Source organism: Brassica rapa, chromosome A02 (genome assembly GCF_000309985.2).
Source record: "Brassica rapa cultivar Chiifu-401-42 chromosome A02, CAAS_Brap_v3.01, whole genome shotgun sequence".
Lineage (NCBI taxonomy): Eukaryota > Viridiplantae > Streptophyta > Magnoliopsida > Brassicales > Brassicaceae > Brassica > Brassica rapa.
Window position 1 is genome coordinate 11,100,816 of NC_024796.2, and position 18,395 is coordinate 11,119,210.

The 18,395-nt window shown below is 30.2% G+C and overlaps 2 protein-coding genes and 1 long non-coding RNA gene across 3 annotated transcripts in view; 2 read left to right on the top strand and 1 right to left on the bottom strand.

Moving 5' to 3' along the window:
* LOC103852615 (SNF1-related protein kinase regulatory subunit gamma-1-like) overlaps positions 1-18,395 on the bottom strand; it is a 423,770-nt gene that overhangs the window by 392,802 nt on the left and 12,573 nt on the right. The gene's annotated exons all lie outside the window — the stretch shown is intronic.
* Positions 262-7,789, top strand: LOC103852612 (homeobox-leucine zipper protein ATHB-13). Its single transcript, XM_009129512.3, has 3 exons — positions 262-983; positions 1,054-1,427; positions 2,170-7,789. The coding sequence occupies exons 1-3, from the start codon at positions 860-862 to the stop codon at positions 2,527-2,529; spliced, it is 858 nt and encodes a 285-aa protein (XP_009127760.1). The 5' UTR covers positions 262-859; the 3' UTR covers positions 2,530-7,789.
* On the top strand, positions 11,305-17,492 carry LOC117131918. The gene is made up of 2 exons (XR_004455362.1): positions 11,305-11,417; positions 11,599-17,492. It is a non-coding gene; the product is annotated as an uncharacterized LOC117131918 (long non-coding RNA).

The window sequence follows — 18,395 nt, forward strand, 5'->3', positions numbered from 1 at the left end:
AAAATGATTTAATTTTTTACAGTGGGGTTTTATGAATTATTATTAATTTTATGATATTTCGTTTTTTTTGAAAATTGTATTGTAGCAGATTAATATATACTATATATTACAGTTTGTGTTTTTATTTTCAGCAAAAAGAAATAACAATTCATTGTAATTAATTTAATTTTTTTTATTTTAAGTGAAGTGGCATATTTGTAAATAAGAAAGATATGCAATGGCTAAATGTGTAAATAAAAAGAATTATTTAATCTGCTATCCGTGTTTCCAAACAATTCTCATTTAATCTGCTATCCAAGTTACCAAACGACAAATTTGTAAATGAGAAAGAAATACAGTGACTAAATATGTAAATAAAAAAATATTTAATCTGCTATCTTTGTTTCCAAATAATTTTTATTTAATATACTATTTAAGTTTCCAAACAATACCAAAATGTACTTCAGTTTTAATAATATAGATGAAAATACATAATGCAGTTACACTAAGTTTTTTTTTGTTTGGTTTAAGTTAATAGAGTTTAACCTATTTGATCTTGTTAACTTTTTCTAACAAAAAGTTTTCCTTTTTTTAACAATAATGAATTTCTCTATCCTTCTTCATCTTAAATGCCCTCTCTATATCAGCCTTTCTATATAAAATGAAAAAGAAGAAAACAAATACCATAAGTGGTATAGTCTAGGCCAATTCATTTCACTATCTTCTTTTTCTCCCTCTTCTGTTTTCCATTTGAGTCTCCTGCTAGCACAAAGATTATTGAGATCCAAAGATCTTAACTATATGGTGGCAAGAAGAATCTAAAGAGAAACAACCAAAGCTTAAGCAAACAGTCTTGTCTACTGTTGAAAAACAGGAGAAAATGTCTTGTAATAATGGAATGTCTTTTTTCCCCTCAAATTTCATGATCCAACCCTCTTACGAAGATCTACCTCCTTCTCTTTCACCTCTCCTTCCTTCTTGCTCTATACCTCAAGATCTTCATGGTACATACACACATACACTTACTCATGATCTCCTGTGTTTTCTAAAGCTCTGTTTTTGCTCTGTTTTCAGGGTTTGCTTCGTTTCTAGGTAAGCGATCTCCAGTAGAAGGGTTAGAAGCTGGGAACATTATGAACGGAGAAGAGGATTATTCAGATGATGGGTCTCAAAAGGGAGAGAAGAAGAGGAGATTGAACATGGAGCAAGTGAAGACATTAGAGAAGAACTTCGAACTTGGAAACAAGCTTGACCCAGAGAGGAAAATGCAGTTGGCTCGTGCCTTGTGTTTACAGCCAAGACAGATCGCGATTTGGTTTCAGAACAGAAGAGCTCGCTGGAAAACAAAGCAGCTTGAGAAAGATTATGATACACTTAAACGACAGTTTGATTCCCTTAAAGCTGAAAACGATCTTCTTCAAACTCACAACCAGAAACTCCAAGCTGAGGTAATTAATCTCACAATTTTCTTTTTAAACAATGAAAATTCAATTTAAATTCGATTTTTTTATGTGTCTGATTACACTAGGGTTAAAAATATTGAATCTTTTAGCTTTTTCAGAACATATATTTTTAGTTTCTTTCTTTCTTGAATTGTGAAATATCAAGCTTTCTTGGTTAATAGTCTCAGAATTTCTGTTAGTTAAAGATTGAACTAAATTTTGTTTCGGTTTTATCTAGGTTGGGACTATAGATAACTTATTATGATTTTAGTTGTGTTTTAACATTCTGATAATTTATTTATGTACATTACTTCTTAAAATTTTGAAGGCGCTAGATCAATATTTTATTTGTATATGTTTAAAATTGGCCTGGTTTCTAACTTTTTATTTGATTAATGTGAAAGATCAAGTTTTATTTGGTTTTGTAATCTCATAATTTCGTTAGAGTACAAGATTAATTTATTTTCTTTCTGAAAGGTGAAAAATTAAGTTTGTATTTTATTTGATGATAATTCTTGGGATCAGCAGTTGCTTTCAGGTAGGGTTAATAAACTCGACATGATTCATGACTTTTTTTTGGTATGATGATTCGTGACTTTTAAAAACATCAGTATCTGTTTCCCCCCTCTTGTCAGAACAGAGATCTGAATACAATAGCTTTCTTATGCTTATCACATTATACAGTACTCTGCATTTTTTTCTTAATTCGAATCTAACTTGTTTCATAAATATGTTATAAAATTTTCAGATAATGAGTTTAAGGAACAGAGAACAAACAGAATCGATAAATCTGAACAAAGAAACAGAAGGATCTTGCAGTAACAGAAGCGACAACAGTTCCGATAATTTCAGGCTGGACATCTCGACGGCTGTGCCATCAGTAGACAGCACAATAACAGGCGGCCATCCACCAGCGCAACAGACTGTTGGTCGACACTTCTTTCCACCAGCGACCGCGACGACCACCACAACGACTATGCAATTCTTTCAAAACTCGTCTTCTGGTCAGAGTATGGTTAAAGAAGAAAACAGTATCAGTAACATGTTCTGTGCAATGGATGACCACTCAGGTTTTTGGCCATGGCTTGATCAGCAACAGTACAACTGAAACTGGTCGACCTGTTTTTATTTCTTTCAATATTTTTATATATTTTGTTTTGTTTTTTTTGTTTTGATATCAGAAAGAACATGCATGTTTCAAAAACTTGGAATCTATCATTCACTTTTGAGTTTTTTCCCCTTTTTGATCAATGAGATGTAAGAAGATGGGTAAAAGTTAAAGAAGTATATATCATTAAGTACCATTTTTCTATAACTATATTATGGAGGAAAAATAAACATGTAGGGAGTATTAAATTGTGTAGTCGTGGGTACTGGCACCATGTGGTCGTAGTCGTCACATTCAGAAGTGGGAAGAGATACACAATGAAAAGGACATTTTCCATGTAGCAAATTAATGAAAATCTTTTGTTTAAATCCATGAAATAAATTCTGCATATGTCATGATTTGGTCGAGCGGGTTAAACGAAAAGTAATGATGGGAGAAAATCTAAAGGAGATAACTTTTGTAATCACGAGACCTTACAAAAGACGTACGATATTTTTGTCATGCAGCAGAGAACACTATCAATTTCATAACCCTTGCCTTTTTTCCTTTTTTTTGTTACATTATCAATTTCACCTCGTGATTCTATATGAGAGTTCACCGTCAACTGGGTTAATTTGCTAACAAACAAAAATCCAGAAGTTAAACGGTTAAATCATAGAGAATTTGTACTCCCTACACACCACTTTTTCCCTATTTGCACTCCATACCATATATCCCTCCAATTTTCTTCCCCCCAACATTATCATTTTCCCCCCATTCAATGATATCCCACATTTGTTAGTATATTTAGCTAATTTACTCAATCATAAATAAACATACCGATAGTAGTGATATACTGATAATTATATTTTGAGTTCAAATTTTATATGGTATTTATTTTTATTTTTTAAATTACTTTCAAAAATGACTAAGATTATATACCAATACAAGGTGTATAAACAGTGATAGGAGAGATTAGGGACAGAAATTCAAAACTCTCACAATCTAAAAATTATAAATTAGTGTATACTATTTTAATTGGTTTAAAAATGATATGCATCTTTAGTAAAAAAAAATGAAATGCATCCTCTTACATATATGTTTCTTTTGTGTTCTGTTAAAGATACATTCTTTATATACTAAAGTACAAGTTACTTTACCAATAAAATTCTGACATATGAAAATGTTATAAAATTTTAAAGACAAAATGAAATAAAAAAGAAAAACTTAACTGCATACCAAAAACAGCTACAAAATTAATATTTAGATAACACAAAAATCCCTATATCTGTCCCATTACTTCATGAGATCACCCACGATTTCAAAACTGCCACTCTTCATGCAGAGGTTTTGACTCACGATGATATAAGTTCATCTGTACATGCAATTTTGTTTCTCTCTTTTTTTCGTGAGAGAGTTAACATGCATTCAATGTAATTTTCTGTAATTCCATGCAATTTCCCTATTGATCCTCCCAGCAAGAGAGCGATAAAATTTTAATTTCTAAAAATACATATTGATGGCTTTGATGATAGATACTCTTTAAGAGAACTTTTTCAAGGATTAAGAAAAACAGATTTTCTTATGGTGAAGCTTAGTGAAAGGTTGGCAGATGAAGATTAAAGTCCAGGTTAGTGAGATTAAATATTTCCAAACTCTTCCATCATAATTTTCTATCATGTTGATTTTTTTTTTATGAATCTTTATCTCCTCTAACGTACTTATAATAATTATCCTTTTAACATTATACATTTGATCAATATCATTTTAAAGTAGACTAAATTAATTATCGATTTGCTAGGAAATGTTTATTGAAAGAATTTGAGAATGTTTACTGATTTTAAATTTTAGTCATATATTATTGAAATTTGGTCTTATTTGTAAAAAAAAAGATTAGTGTCCATGCTTAGTATGGGACCCATACTACTAAACGTAAATTAGCATGTCATCAGAAAATCATGTGTTACGCGTAAGATAACACTCGGCTATCAATGAATATACATATGTACATGAAGCTGCTGTCATGTCATATAAGATCGTGTGGGTTATCTGATAAAATTAGCATGTTATTACACAAAGTAACATGTATTTGTTTAAATATGCGGAACAGTATAACCATTTTTATCTGAGAATTTAAATTTTATCCCCAAAATTATATTACAGAAAAAGAATGGTCATCTTGCAGATAATCCCAAGAACTGTTTTTTTTTAATCCAAAGAACTGTTTATCTAGTGCATATACCCATTACGTGAAAATTTCATACCAAAACATATCCTTAATATATAGTTATTTAAGGTACTATGTGATAATTAGTTATAAGTAGAAGATAATGTAAATGTGATACTCCAAGAGTAAGGTAAATAGCAAGCGACGTAGACACACACAGATTCCAAGAGTGTAGAGGAAACGGACAAACAGAGTTGGAAAAAAAGCAAGCAAACAATTTGGGGTTGGAAAGTTGTCACTCTCCTTTTTAATCGACCCTTCCCCTTTTAACTTATTTTCCTCTTCCACAGTCAAATGGCCGACATTTTTTAAACTTTTCTAAATTTCTGATAGAGATCGATTCACTTTTATGATTAAAATTTGAAATTTTCACTATCTATTTGCATATAACATGTCTTTGTTATGTAAGAAATCGCTTTGTTCTGAACTTAGACGCTAGCAACAAAAGGAAGCGACAAAAAAAAGTTGTCAATAAAAGTTTCTTGGGACCTTAATATGTGGAGAAACTAAGGCCAACATTGCTTTTAGTGACCTTGATGCAAAAGTCTGGCTGCCTTAAATATGAGAGATCGTAGGTCCATACATTATTTACACTGTTCTCTTTGTTTTTTCTTGTTTCAACATTTTTCCAATAGACGTTTACAAAAAAGGTTATCATCATCAACCAAATATTAAATTAGTGCTAATGAATACAGTATAACTTTTTTTTTTGAACATATAATACAGTATAACTTCGAAACATAAATTATAAACAAAAGGTTTTATTTCTTTGCTTCTCGATCCACCACTCTATTTTATTCTCTAGATGGAACACTGTTTTCTGATTGTCTAGCCGAAGAAGCAGAATTTGATGGATCTCTTTGTGAATTTAAGAGTTTGGCTTGAGTCCAGTAGCAGAAAGCATCACTAGCTTTTATTTTCAAAAAGTGTGTTATGGAGCTTTTAAAATCAAGGTAACTGAATTGTCGATAGCTACAAAATCTCAAACATGACCAACATCAGATGAGAGAGTATCAATATAATGAGATTTTAATAAATTTTAAATTTAATAAAAATAAAAGCATGTCATTTACCTGCTTATTCAAAATAATAAATCAAAAATTTTAATGATCCATTTAAGGATATATACCTTCGCTTTTAGAGATACTCAGATATGATTATGGGTATAAAAGTTTCAATACTCTCTAGTCTCCAATATGATTATAGGAAATTTAGAATGACAATAAAACAAGATGAGCTGATGAGACCCACTAGAATCACCCACTTCGTTTCTATAAGTACACGTTTCTTTTAGCAAACCTTTTTTGGTTTGCTTTGCTTTTTTGGTTAATGGACCCTTTGAAACTTGGATGCTTCAACTACACTTGCCTTCCTCACCATCATCTCTTTCACGTAATATACTTATAAATTGTACTACTAGGAATATAATTTATTGTGTGCATATCTTTATGACTAACCTAGGTTATAGAATCATGCGGCAAAACAATTCCTTGATTTTGCTATTTAGTTAAACAAAAAAGATTATAAACATTGCTTGATAAGTATACTAAAAATTGTAGTTCGCAGCTTGTTTTCTTGAACATCACACACCATACATAAATATATACATATTTATATATTATAAATTTTATTATATTTAATATTAGTTTCAATTAGCGTAGATATATAATTGATGCTTAACAGTAAAATTATTCTTTTCCTATATTAATGGGTTTTTTTTTCTGAAACACTTTTTTGAAAACTCCTATATTAATGGGTTAATATAGAAAAATAATAAAAATAAATAAAAACTCAAAAGCCAACGTAAATAGTCAAAAACCCATGAAAACTTGTTTTTGGTTTTTGTGTTAAAAAAAACAGTTATTTCAAAAAATTATTTTCCCTACATTTTAGGGAACCCATTCTTTGAAAATCTTGATTAGGTGAAAAATCGATTTTGGAAAAACAAAAACCAAAAACTAATTTAAAAGCTACAAACAATCAAGCTCTTAATTAGCCTTTAGCCAATATGGTACACTAGATGATAACCCGCGCGCATGCGCGAGGTAAGTTCTTATAAAAATGTTTGTTTATGAAATGATTTTAATATTTTGCAACACTACAGTCTTTATCGATTGTAAAATGATGAATACAAATGTTGGTCTCTTAAATATATCATCGTTGTTAAAGAGTTAACGTATTACATCTCATTTTAATTATTTTTAAGACTTCATATGCACAAAAAGAAATTAAGTTTTACGACTGACAAAAATAACCAAAACCAAATAGGCAACATCGATTGTATAATGACGAAAGGGGATTAAGTTTTCTGCTCTCGATTTGTTTACCATTAACTCTCTATAAGTGATTTCATTTTCTACATCTATAGAATAGTGCTTCCGTTCTCGTCTTTTTTTCATTGATATGAGTTAAGTTTCTTTTTTTAACTTCTTTTATGAATCCAGTGAATTACATAAGTGTCAATTTAAAAAAATGGACATCTCTAAAAATTAAATTCACTCCTTATACATTTCTAAAAATCAAAATTTTGAAAAAAAAGCACCGACATACTATATTAACAGGTTAATGTTCAAATCTAATATATCAAGCTGTTATAGAATATAAGTGCATACTCGAAATATAAATGTTTGTCTAGTATATATTCACAAGCTCAATCTAAAAATCATATAATTAGAACAACAAAACAAATTACTTATTTCACTAGTTCGGGTAATATCCGAACCCGAATGGATATCCGAAGATAACCAAACATAAGTATGCTTAATTATATATTTCTAATTTATTTCTCTTATTTTATTCAAAATATTTATATTAATGATTCTTATTGCTCAAAATTAGGTAATATACATATAATTATGGACAAAATCATTTGCTACTCACTTAAAATACATATCAAGTTCTTGTTTCTTGCATTAACCAAAATTGCATCTAAAATTTCAAAACAACAACTAAATTAGTGTCTTTCTATTTTTAAAATTTTATCTCCAAACCTATTAATAGTTTAATCTTTTAAAAATTAAAAAAAAACAGTTAAGTTAAAATATATTTTAAATACAAAAAAACTTAAACAATGAATAATTTATTTATTTTTTCTTCAAAATTTAAATATCCGAACCCGACCCAAAATATCCGAACCCGAACATAAAATACCCGAACCCGACTCGAAGTGTAGAAATACCTGAACGAGTTCTATGCCTTTATACTGAAGTATCCGATACAAACCCGAACGTGTATCCGAACACCCACCCCTATGATATATGATCATTTGTATCTTGCTTGAACCAAAAAAAAGTTAAAACATTGATCACAAATTTTTAATGTGGGACTTTTACCATTGTTAGTAATTTATAGTCGTTTTTAAAAATTCAAAATATAAAATATAAAAAAAAATCTAATTGTTTTTATTATATGCTTAATGTGATTGTTTAATTTCTTTTAATAGTATGAAATTAAACAAAAAAAGAGGGGTTATAATTTTTTTTAATCAAATATGTATTATTCATAATCATTAATTATCATATATATGTTAACCATATTAGGTAATTCCGTAGCTTTTATTTAAAGGAAAAAATATTATTTTGTACACTATTAATTAGTTTGATAGTTAGTTTAATAAAGAACATAGTATATGTTTATATGGACCAACTTATTTTTCTAACAATTCTAAGAATAATTTTTGTGATGACATGTGGCAATGAAAACGTGTTGTAATGTTCGAGAAATAATATGCAGGGGATTGCAAAATCTTACAAGTATATAATTGGTACGGTACAAGAAATTGATGTATGTCGGGAAAGTCAAACGTCACTGGTGGGACGCACGTAAAGCTAAACGGTCACCTTGTGTATATTGTTTTGCTCAAGTTGAAAATATATTCAAAAATATTTCCCCACAAAATTAGCTTTACACAACAAAAATCTGAAACCTAAAGCCGTGATTTTGTTTGTCTGTGCCCTCGACCTAATTTAGTCTAAACCAAACTTAGTCCAGCTAATAGAAAATACCGGATGAGTCCAGGAGTTCCCCCAAACACTTCAGTGGAATACATTTTCATAGCAAATGATTTTTCTCCAATGAAGTGCTTAGAGGAACTCTAGGAAACATCCAACCAAAATGATGTTTGTTTGTATATTACATTATCAATGTATTTTTGTATATTTATTTTGGGTGAAATTGGTTTACCAAGATTATTAGGGTTTGAAAATATTGGACGCATTGGCGTTTATATATACAGTTGGAACTTGGAAGCATTGTGAACTTAGACGTGAATTCAGGCTAAGGGTTTTAGGTGAAGGAATCAAATATCTCAAGAAAAATGCATAATCCTTTTTCCTTTTAGCTTTTTGGAAGATAAGAAAGATCACATTTTGATACAAGCATAGATGCCAATAGTACATGTACAATCACATACATGCAAATGCACGAATGAATAAATTTTTTTGCACAAATGAATAATTTGCATCTTTTGTGCCCATATACGTGCTGGGACCTGATCACCGAACCTTATCACCATCAATAGAGTCTCGTCCCTCATACACACGAAAACAAGCTCTATGTGTGCCGTTCACAATTCCTCACAATACAATCGATCAATCTGTATCCCTCTATTCTCTTCTCTTCTTAATCTGCTGTAGGTGCTAGCTCATTCCCGTTCAATATAATGTTGCTTCCTTCAGTCCGGAGGGTCCAGTTAAATGCTTATCAATACACTCCTGCTCAAGTTTTACGATATACTAGCAATACATAACAAGTTAAATTTCATTTTAGGCTTAAAACCAGAACTATTTTTCGATCAAATTAAGACTTATGTAGCGAATTTATCATAACATAATTTCGGTTACCTAACAATTAATCATCTAATGGAAGCAGAATTGTAATTCATTTGAAGCTCGAGTTATGGTTATGCTTCCTTTCCAGCCCGTCTTTTTCCGATGGCGTCAAGGTTCTTGCTGATCAGGTATGAGGCTTGGCTCTATCCTTATATGCGCTTAATAGACTACGGTTACTTCAACTAGGAGGAGAGTGGGATGCTTAGCGCCCTTACCGGATTAACCCGGTGCGATGATGATGAGGGAAGGATCCGGAGTTGCGCCCACAACTTGGCTGTGTAGTCCGATGACTCAAAGTTGTCAAACCCATGGTTGTACCGTTTTTGCTTGAATCTTAGTTCGTATGTAACCGTAACGATGCCCTTTCGGGAGATCAATGAAATATATAGAATTATCTATAAAAAAAAATAAAAAAAAAAATAATGGAATAGCGATAATTTGTGTTTAACATTGAATATATATTGAAAAGGACTAATTCATAGATCGTCAATCACTAACTCATTTTCAGTTGCTATATATATAGGGTCCGTTTGTTTCTCCATCTGGATGAATCATTTGGATGAAGATGAGAGTTTTGTTTGTTTAGGCACTAAAAGTACAACTCATTCAGATAGATCATCCGGATGACTTTTGGAAATTTATGCTTAATTTTAAAGTCCATTCAGCTGAACCAATTTGGATTATTTGAATGGAGATGGTTCATTCAAAATGGTATAATGTCTATTATGCCCCTAATGTAATTCACAAATTACAAACCTAAAAATAATATCATTTTTGTCACATACAAAAACTGACAAAACTACAAAAACACTTTTTCTCGCGAAAACCTAAAAACTATTTTTCACGCCAAAACCCCAAATTGCAAAAATGTGTTTTCCCGTCAAAATTGCAAAAACGTATTTTTCCGCAAAAACGTATTTTTCCGCAAAACCGAAAAACGTGTTTTCATGCCAAAATTACAAAAAAAAACATGTTTTCACGTTAACACCCCAAACACACATTTTTCCGCCAAAACACAAAAACATATTTTCCCGCCAAAATTGCAAAAACGTATTTTCCCGCCAAAACCGAAATATCTCATTTTCTCGCCAATACCAAAAAAATCTAGTTTTTCTGCAAAAACCACAAAAACATGTTTCCCGCGAAAAACGTGTTTTCCCGCCAAAACCACAAAAACGAGTTTTCCCGCCAAAACCGCAAAAACGTGTTTTCCCGTCAAAACCGCAAAAAACGCGTTTTCCCGTAAAAACCGCAAAAACATGTTTTTCCGCCAAAACCGCAAAAACGCGTTTTCCCGCCAAAACAATAAAAACACATTTTCCCGCCAAAAACGCGTTTTCCCGCCAAAACCGCAAAATGCGTTTTCCCGCCAAAACAGCAAAAATGCATTTTCCCACCAAAAATGTGTTTTACTGCCAAAACCGCAAAACGCGTTTTCCCGCCAATAACAAAAAATCTCATTTTCTCGCCAAAACCGAAAAATTTCATTTTAAGGTGTTTCCCTCCAAAACCGCAAAAATGTGTTTTTCCGCCAAAAACGCGTTTTTTCCGCCAAAAACGTCTTTTCCGCCAAAACTGCAAAAACACGTTCTCTCGCCAAAACCGAAAATTTGTATTTTCCCGCCAAAACCGAAAAATCTTGTTTTCCCGCCAGAACCGAAAAATCTTGTTTTTCCGCCGAAACCGAAAAATGTGTTTTCTCACTAAAACCAAAAAATCTTTTTTTCCCGCCCAAACCGCAAAAAGAAAATTCGTTAATTTTGAAATAATTCTAATGTAAATATATTAATCTAAATAATTAAATGTAATATAGTTAAAATTAATATCAAACATATGATTAAACCAACACAAGGGTATTTTGGTAATTTGTTTACTAAACTCATTTGAATGGAAATGAAAATAAAGAAACAAACATAAAATCCATTTAGATAATTCATCTTGATGAGTCATGTGGATGGACAAACAAACAATCACAAAAATGGGAATGGATCATCTGAATAGATCATACAAATGAATCATTTAACCAACACAAAGGTATTTCGGTAATTTGTTTACTAAACTCATTTGAATGGAAATGAAAATAAAGAAACAAACATAAAATCCATTTAGATAATTCATCTAGATGAGTCATGTGGATGGACAAACAAACAATCACAAAAATGGGAATGGATCATCTGAATAGATCATACAAATAAATCATTTAACTAACACAAGGTTATTTTGGTAATTTGTTTACTAAACTTATTTGAATGAAAATGAAAATAAAGAAACAAACATAAAATCCATTTAGATAATTCATCTAGATGAGTCATATGGATGGACAAACAAACAATCACAAAAATGGGAATGGATCATCTGAATAGATCATACAAATGAATCATTTGGATGGATATGACAAATGGTAAAACAAACAGCCCCATATATATACTGGTGTTGCCGTGCTACGCAAGGAAATTTTTTTTCTTACAAATAAAATTTAGTTATATATACATATAATTTACATGTACGCAATGTTTTTAAACCCGACCCGGACACTGAACCGGACGATTTACCGGGTCGTTGGGTCACTGGGTCGACCGCGGGTGAACCGCGGGTTAATAAATGAATTAATATATAATAATATATTAGCTATGAAAATAAATATATAAAAACTAAAGTTTAATACTTTCTAAATGTTTTTTAAAACATAAAATAATAGTTTGGATATGTATATACTTTATGTTTAAAAAGTATTTAACAAAAACTTAACTTTAGTTTTTATATTTTTATTTTCATTTGGCATGCAAAATATCAAAAAAAATAGTTTAGACTATTTAAAATTTTCTGTAACAAATTAAGAGTTATGACATCTAAAAAAATCAAGATATAAAACTCACAAATATTTAAACATCTAATGTGAATAATAAATTAACTTCAAATTCAAAATAAACTAAAATTAAAAGATCATTGTAATAAATTGTCAATAACAGAAATAAACAAACACCAAATCACATCAATTAATTTTGATTCTCTCTATCATCGTTCAATTTATTTTTTTAGGTGGCATAGTGAAAAATCTTCATCAAAATCTAAAATCACAAATATAAAAATGAAAATGGAAAACCTAACTTCTTTGTTTTTGTCAGCACCTTAGTTTTTAATTGAAAACTTAGAATATAAAACATAATCTAAAAACTAAAAAATGAGTAAAAATTATTTATTGGTTCAACCGATGGTTCAACCGGTATCGGGTTCCGGGTTTTAGTGGGTTTTTGCGGGTTTTTACGGGTTTCTAAATATTGGGTTTTTCATAAAACCCAAACCGAATTTTTTCTGTGTCACCGGGTTTACCGGTTCAACCGCGGGTCCGGGTCGGGTTTCAAAACATTGCATGTACGTAAAACTTAGCCAAAATAAAATAAAATTAAACGTACAAAGTATTAACACATTTATGACTGATTAACCATTGACATAAAAATTAAGTTGTTTATTTTTTTTATTTATATAAATTACATTGTACAATACAAATATTTTTGTAAAGACCTCAATACAAATATTAGTTTCAAGCTTTCTTTTTTCCTTTTTTTTTTCTTGCTAATTTTTTCTATTGAATGCAAGAATTTACAAAACATACAACAGTTTGCTAGCCTATTCTTAGCTTCCAGGGTAATAACCGAAGCAGAGGAGACGAGCACAAAAGTAAAAGAAGCTCAAAAACCGCTTAGAATGAGCTAAACCCAACCGCCTCAAGATGCGCACATGAACTGAGACAAGATAGTGCGCTGAAGGTACCCGCTCATACCACCTGCACTAAGCCAATCCTTGAGAGGACAGAAGAAGCTACCAACGCACAGAGACCAAGTAACCGAAGACCAAAGACCCGATCAACCTCTAAATGGCTCAAACCCCTTTGGTTTAAATAAGAACATCAAACCCACATTACGCAATAAAGTTTTCTTGAGAAGAGTACCTTGACAGTCAACATAACAGCTCGAGAGGAGAATGCACAAGGATATAATGATGCAACAGAAGTGTAGACCTGAGGAGGATCAAGATGTTGGTGGTGAGAGAAGAAGCACATGCCGCAATCACTAATCTGAACCTATCAGATCGGCAAGGGAAAGAAGCACAGACACTGACTAGGTCACTAACTAGGACCCAAGGCAGCACAACCGAGAATCATCCAAAGCAAGAACCGAGGAGCAACGATGTCAGATAAGCCGGAGAGAGACAAGGGAAGCCTTTGACAGAAACAGAACACATCCACAAGGATAAGGCGGCAAGGAAAGAGGCACAGACCATCCCGACGGCAAGGGAAGAGCACAGATCAGGCTTGCTATGTGGAGAGACTGACTACAGAAACACTCATCTCAACCAAACTTTCAGAACCAGGACCAACGCATATCTCAAGCTCTACCGGAGAAGATAGCACCATTGTAAATCAGAGCCAAAAACACAGTCGACATTACGACACATGAGAGAAGGAAAAAAAAAAGAAAAGATGGGAAGAGAAGGACATACGGCGAAGACGCCGAAGCCCATCTCCTCCCAGGCAGAATCGATGACGACGGCTACTAGGGTTTGTAGATGAGGAAGAGAGACACTAGAGAGAGTTTCTAAACCCTCTCTCTCTCTCCCGTGATTTTTTCACAAGCTTTCTTGATTACTTATTTCTGTCTTGCCCTTCCAGTCTTCTTGTATTCTCCCTAATTCGTAACATGTTTATGAGCAAATTATCTTTAGCTTCTGACGACGTCTAGTATTTCATTCAACATTTAGTTTTAAATTTAAACAGTTAGACAAATCCAATCAAAACACTAAAACAGTAAAGGAAAATCAGCATGTAAGCCCTTTTACAAAAAAAAAAATCAGCATGCAACACATAAACATCATTCTATCAAAGTAACACAAAAGTTAAGAATGAAAAACAATTGGAGTAGTAATCAAAATTACTTTACACGTAAGTTTGAAAATACATCGGATGTGACTAAAACATCAAACATCTGTTAAATACTCTAATCAAAATGGCATTGTGAAAGACATAGGTTCTTAATTGACACATCAGTTAAATTTTTCCAGATTTATCGACACTTAGATATTCACAAAGGCATATTATTAAAACAGGATATCCAGAGTGCCTGGATTCAAATCCAGATAGTAAAATGTCGGATCCGTCAAATCCGGATCCACATATCTTGATTTTTAAGTTCAGATATCCGGATCCGGATTTTTAAATATAATAAAATTTAAATTTTATTAATAATATATTAATATTTTTGCTTAAAATTAGTTTATATTATTATATATTTATAATTTTATTTATTTATATATTGTTTTAGATTTTTTATTAATATTTAATTTAAATATTATTTTTAAAATTTTAGTATTAAAGAATATTTTGTTTTCATTAAAAAAAATTACGGATATGAATCCTGATGCGGATACACTAATTTTGGATTTCCGGATCCATCCCACCGGATCCATCCCACCCTTAGCGGTCAGTCATTAAATGGAAATTCATCGTTATACTAAGTAAAAGTTATAAAATATATTGTTATACTGACAAGGTAAGTAGGTACACAACTATAGTTTATATATATAAAAGAGTTTGCCTACAGTTACTTTTAAAAGGCTTTTTGCCTACAGTTACTACAAACCCAACGCACCGGTCCATTCTTGATGCACCACTCCTAGACTACCATCGACCATTGATAGATTTTGCCACAAGAAATGTTTTTAGAATTGTACCAAAAACAAATAATGATAAACTCTATCATGAATCTCTAGTTTTCAAATGTTTTGCTGACAAAAAAATTGATAGCAACTTTACAATTTTTAGAATGGCATCTACACAAATATCAATATTGACTTGTATTCCGTATTCGTATACACAAAATGTCAGTGTAGAATACAAAACAGGAAATTAAGATTCTAACGTTGGCTTCTGGAATTATTCAGAAAACCCACGCAAAACCATGCAGTTACAACAAAGAAAGTACAATAAAACCTACTGGACAAAAGATCATGTATGTTACATTCTCTAAGCTCCTTATTCCCTAAATTCGGGCTCGGTTCAACTTCAAATTTCCCGCATGTTTTATACATAATGAAGAATATATAAATATATGGCCACTCCCTAAGAAAGCCCACTGCAAAAAAGAGAGAGAGGAAAAAACATATATACCATGTAGTATATTTAAATATGCATTTTACCAAAAAAAAAAAAAATTAAATATGCATTTTGGTTTTTGATTAATGTGATTGAGTTAGAGAAGAAGCACTAGCAAAAGACATAGTGAGAATAGAGTCAAATGTCCCCTTGACTTCCCTTAAACAATTCATGGTTCATAATTAGTTTTTTTAATATAGTTTTCACTTTGCACGTGTTTATAGGAATCTAATAAAAAAATTCCACGTTTTGATAAGAATCTAATATAAAACTTTCCCGCTAAAAAGAGAAGAATCGAAAAGCTGCATGATATATATGGTGGCTATTGGACAACAGATAAGTACGAATGGCAAGAGTCACATGTCCGTTGCTCTTCAATAATACCTACAAATAGTACCTTCTCCTCATGAGAAACAAAAAAGGATTCCACAACTTTTTATCTTCTATTTTTTTTTATCTTCTATTTTTTACATCAAAAAGATCATTCCATTACTCAACACACGAGGTGGTCTAGGAAGCTTGGTTAAATATTCATATGTTCAAACTCAAAAGCTAAAATTCACATTAAATAACTCTGACACCTACTTTCTTCGTTATTTATAATGTAATTTCAGTCCGTCTTAGTTAGTATATAATATATATGAAAACAAACTCAAATTATATAAACATGAAATGTTGAGTTTTCTTGAATACAGCTACATAAGCAACAAATCATAATATTATTTATGAAATACATATATAGGATTATACATTACAAAGAGGGAATTCTGCTTTTACCTCATTTATTGTACCACTTTTAATTTAATGTTTACTTTTAATAAAGAGACATTTTTACAAATACATAAAGTATGAAATTTCATTCAAGAGGTAAAAGATCATTTTATCTTTACTTTATAGATATATAAATATAAATAATTATTTATATAAATAATAAAAATAAAATATTTTATAGTTTTTAAATTATACGTATTTGAATTCAAACTTTTTGTAAGTTATTCCTTGTTTGGATTTTCTTTTTTTTTGAAAACTTCTATGAATATTTTTTTAAACTTATTTTGAAATTCAAAAATTCCTTTTGAAAAAATATTTTAAATTTTACATATTTATTTATTTATTTTTTAAAATCCTAAATCCTACCCTCTAAAATCATCCCTCAAATCTAAACTATAAGTTTGAATTAGTTAACCCTAGCGATATAAATGTTTATTTCCTCTTCAAAATTAAACATAAATATGGTTAACATAAACATAAAAAAAGGTATTAAAAATATGATAGTTTAAGCAATTTCTCCAATACAAACGTACAAATATAATGCCCAATTGGGATCGTAAATAGTAATTAATATTGGGGGCTAGTCTTGTGCTGACAAAATTGATACAAATTGGACTGATTAAGATAAGGTCCGTAAGGTACTAAGGTAGTAGTAAATTAATTAACTAAAACCTAAGGAAGAAAATAAAAGAGTTATTATTGAGTTCACCTCCTAGGGTGAACCTACAACCAATAGAAAATCGTTATTTTATATTCAGTATCTTTTAAAAAAGGAAACAAAATATTATCAATTTATATCATGAATTTATATTTAAAAAAAAAGTAAAAATAAATAAAAATAGTATTAGGTGCAAAAATAAATAAATTATTTTTAACGCCGTCAGCAAAACAATAAACCTTAAACCCTCGTGTAAACTCTAAATCCTTAGGTAAACCATAAAACCTTAGATAAATCTTAAACCCTAAATCAAAAACACTAAACATTAAATCTTGAAAACACTAAACCCAAGGGTTTAAGGGTTAGAATTAAGGGTTTAGTATTTTTAATATTTAGTGTTTAGTGTTTTTAAAATTTAGTGTTTAGGATTTATCAACCCAAGGGATTAGGATTTAGAGTTTAGGGTTTAGTGTTTTGCTGACGGCGTAAAATTTTTTTTTTTTTTGCATCTAGTATTATTTTTTATTTATTTTACCTTTAAAAAAAAAATTAAAAATCATGATATAAATTAACAATTTTTTTTAAAAAAGATACTGAATATAAAATAATAATTTTTTTATTGGTTGGTGAACCCACATGTTCAAAATGGAACTAGTTAAAAGAAATATATATTAAAATCAATTCAATGTTTTGTATTTTAATTAAGAAACTACTAGACTTTGACCCACGCAACCGCGCGGGTGTTTGTTTTTACTTTTTTATACATAAATTATTATTTTTAAAAATTAGTGATATATTTTTTTAACATTAATCATATACTTAAATGTTTATATAACTATTTTAAATATAATAATTTTATAATTTACATGTTATAATTAATCATTTGGTTACTTCTTATTATATATTTATCTTATTGTATTTGCATTTAGTTATTAAGCAAATTAATATATTCATGAAAAAACATATTTGAAAATTATTTTGTATTTACTTTATGCTAAATTCTGACCCGTGTTTCAAAGCTGTATTTCTTTTTAATAATATTTTTTATGCTTATTCATTTTAGATAATATATTATTGTATATACAAAAGTCTAAGATATGTTAATTTTTAGACATGTATTATAAGGTTTGTTAATTTTAAGCCGTTCTATCATCATATTATATTTTTAAAATAAATAATTTATATTTATGAAAATAAATTTATAAATTTATCAATTGAATATATTTTTATCATATTTATTTAAGTATAATAATT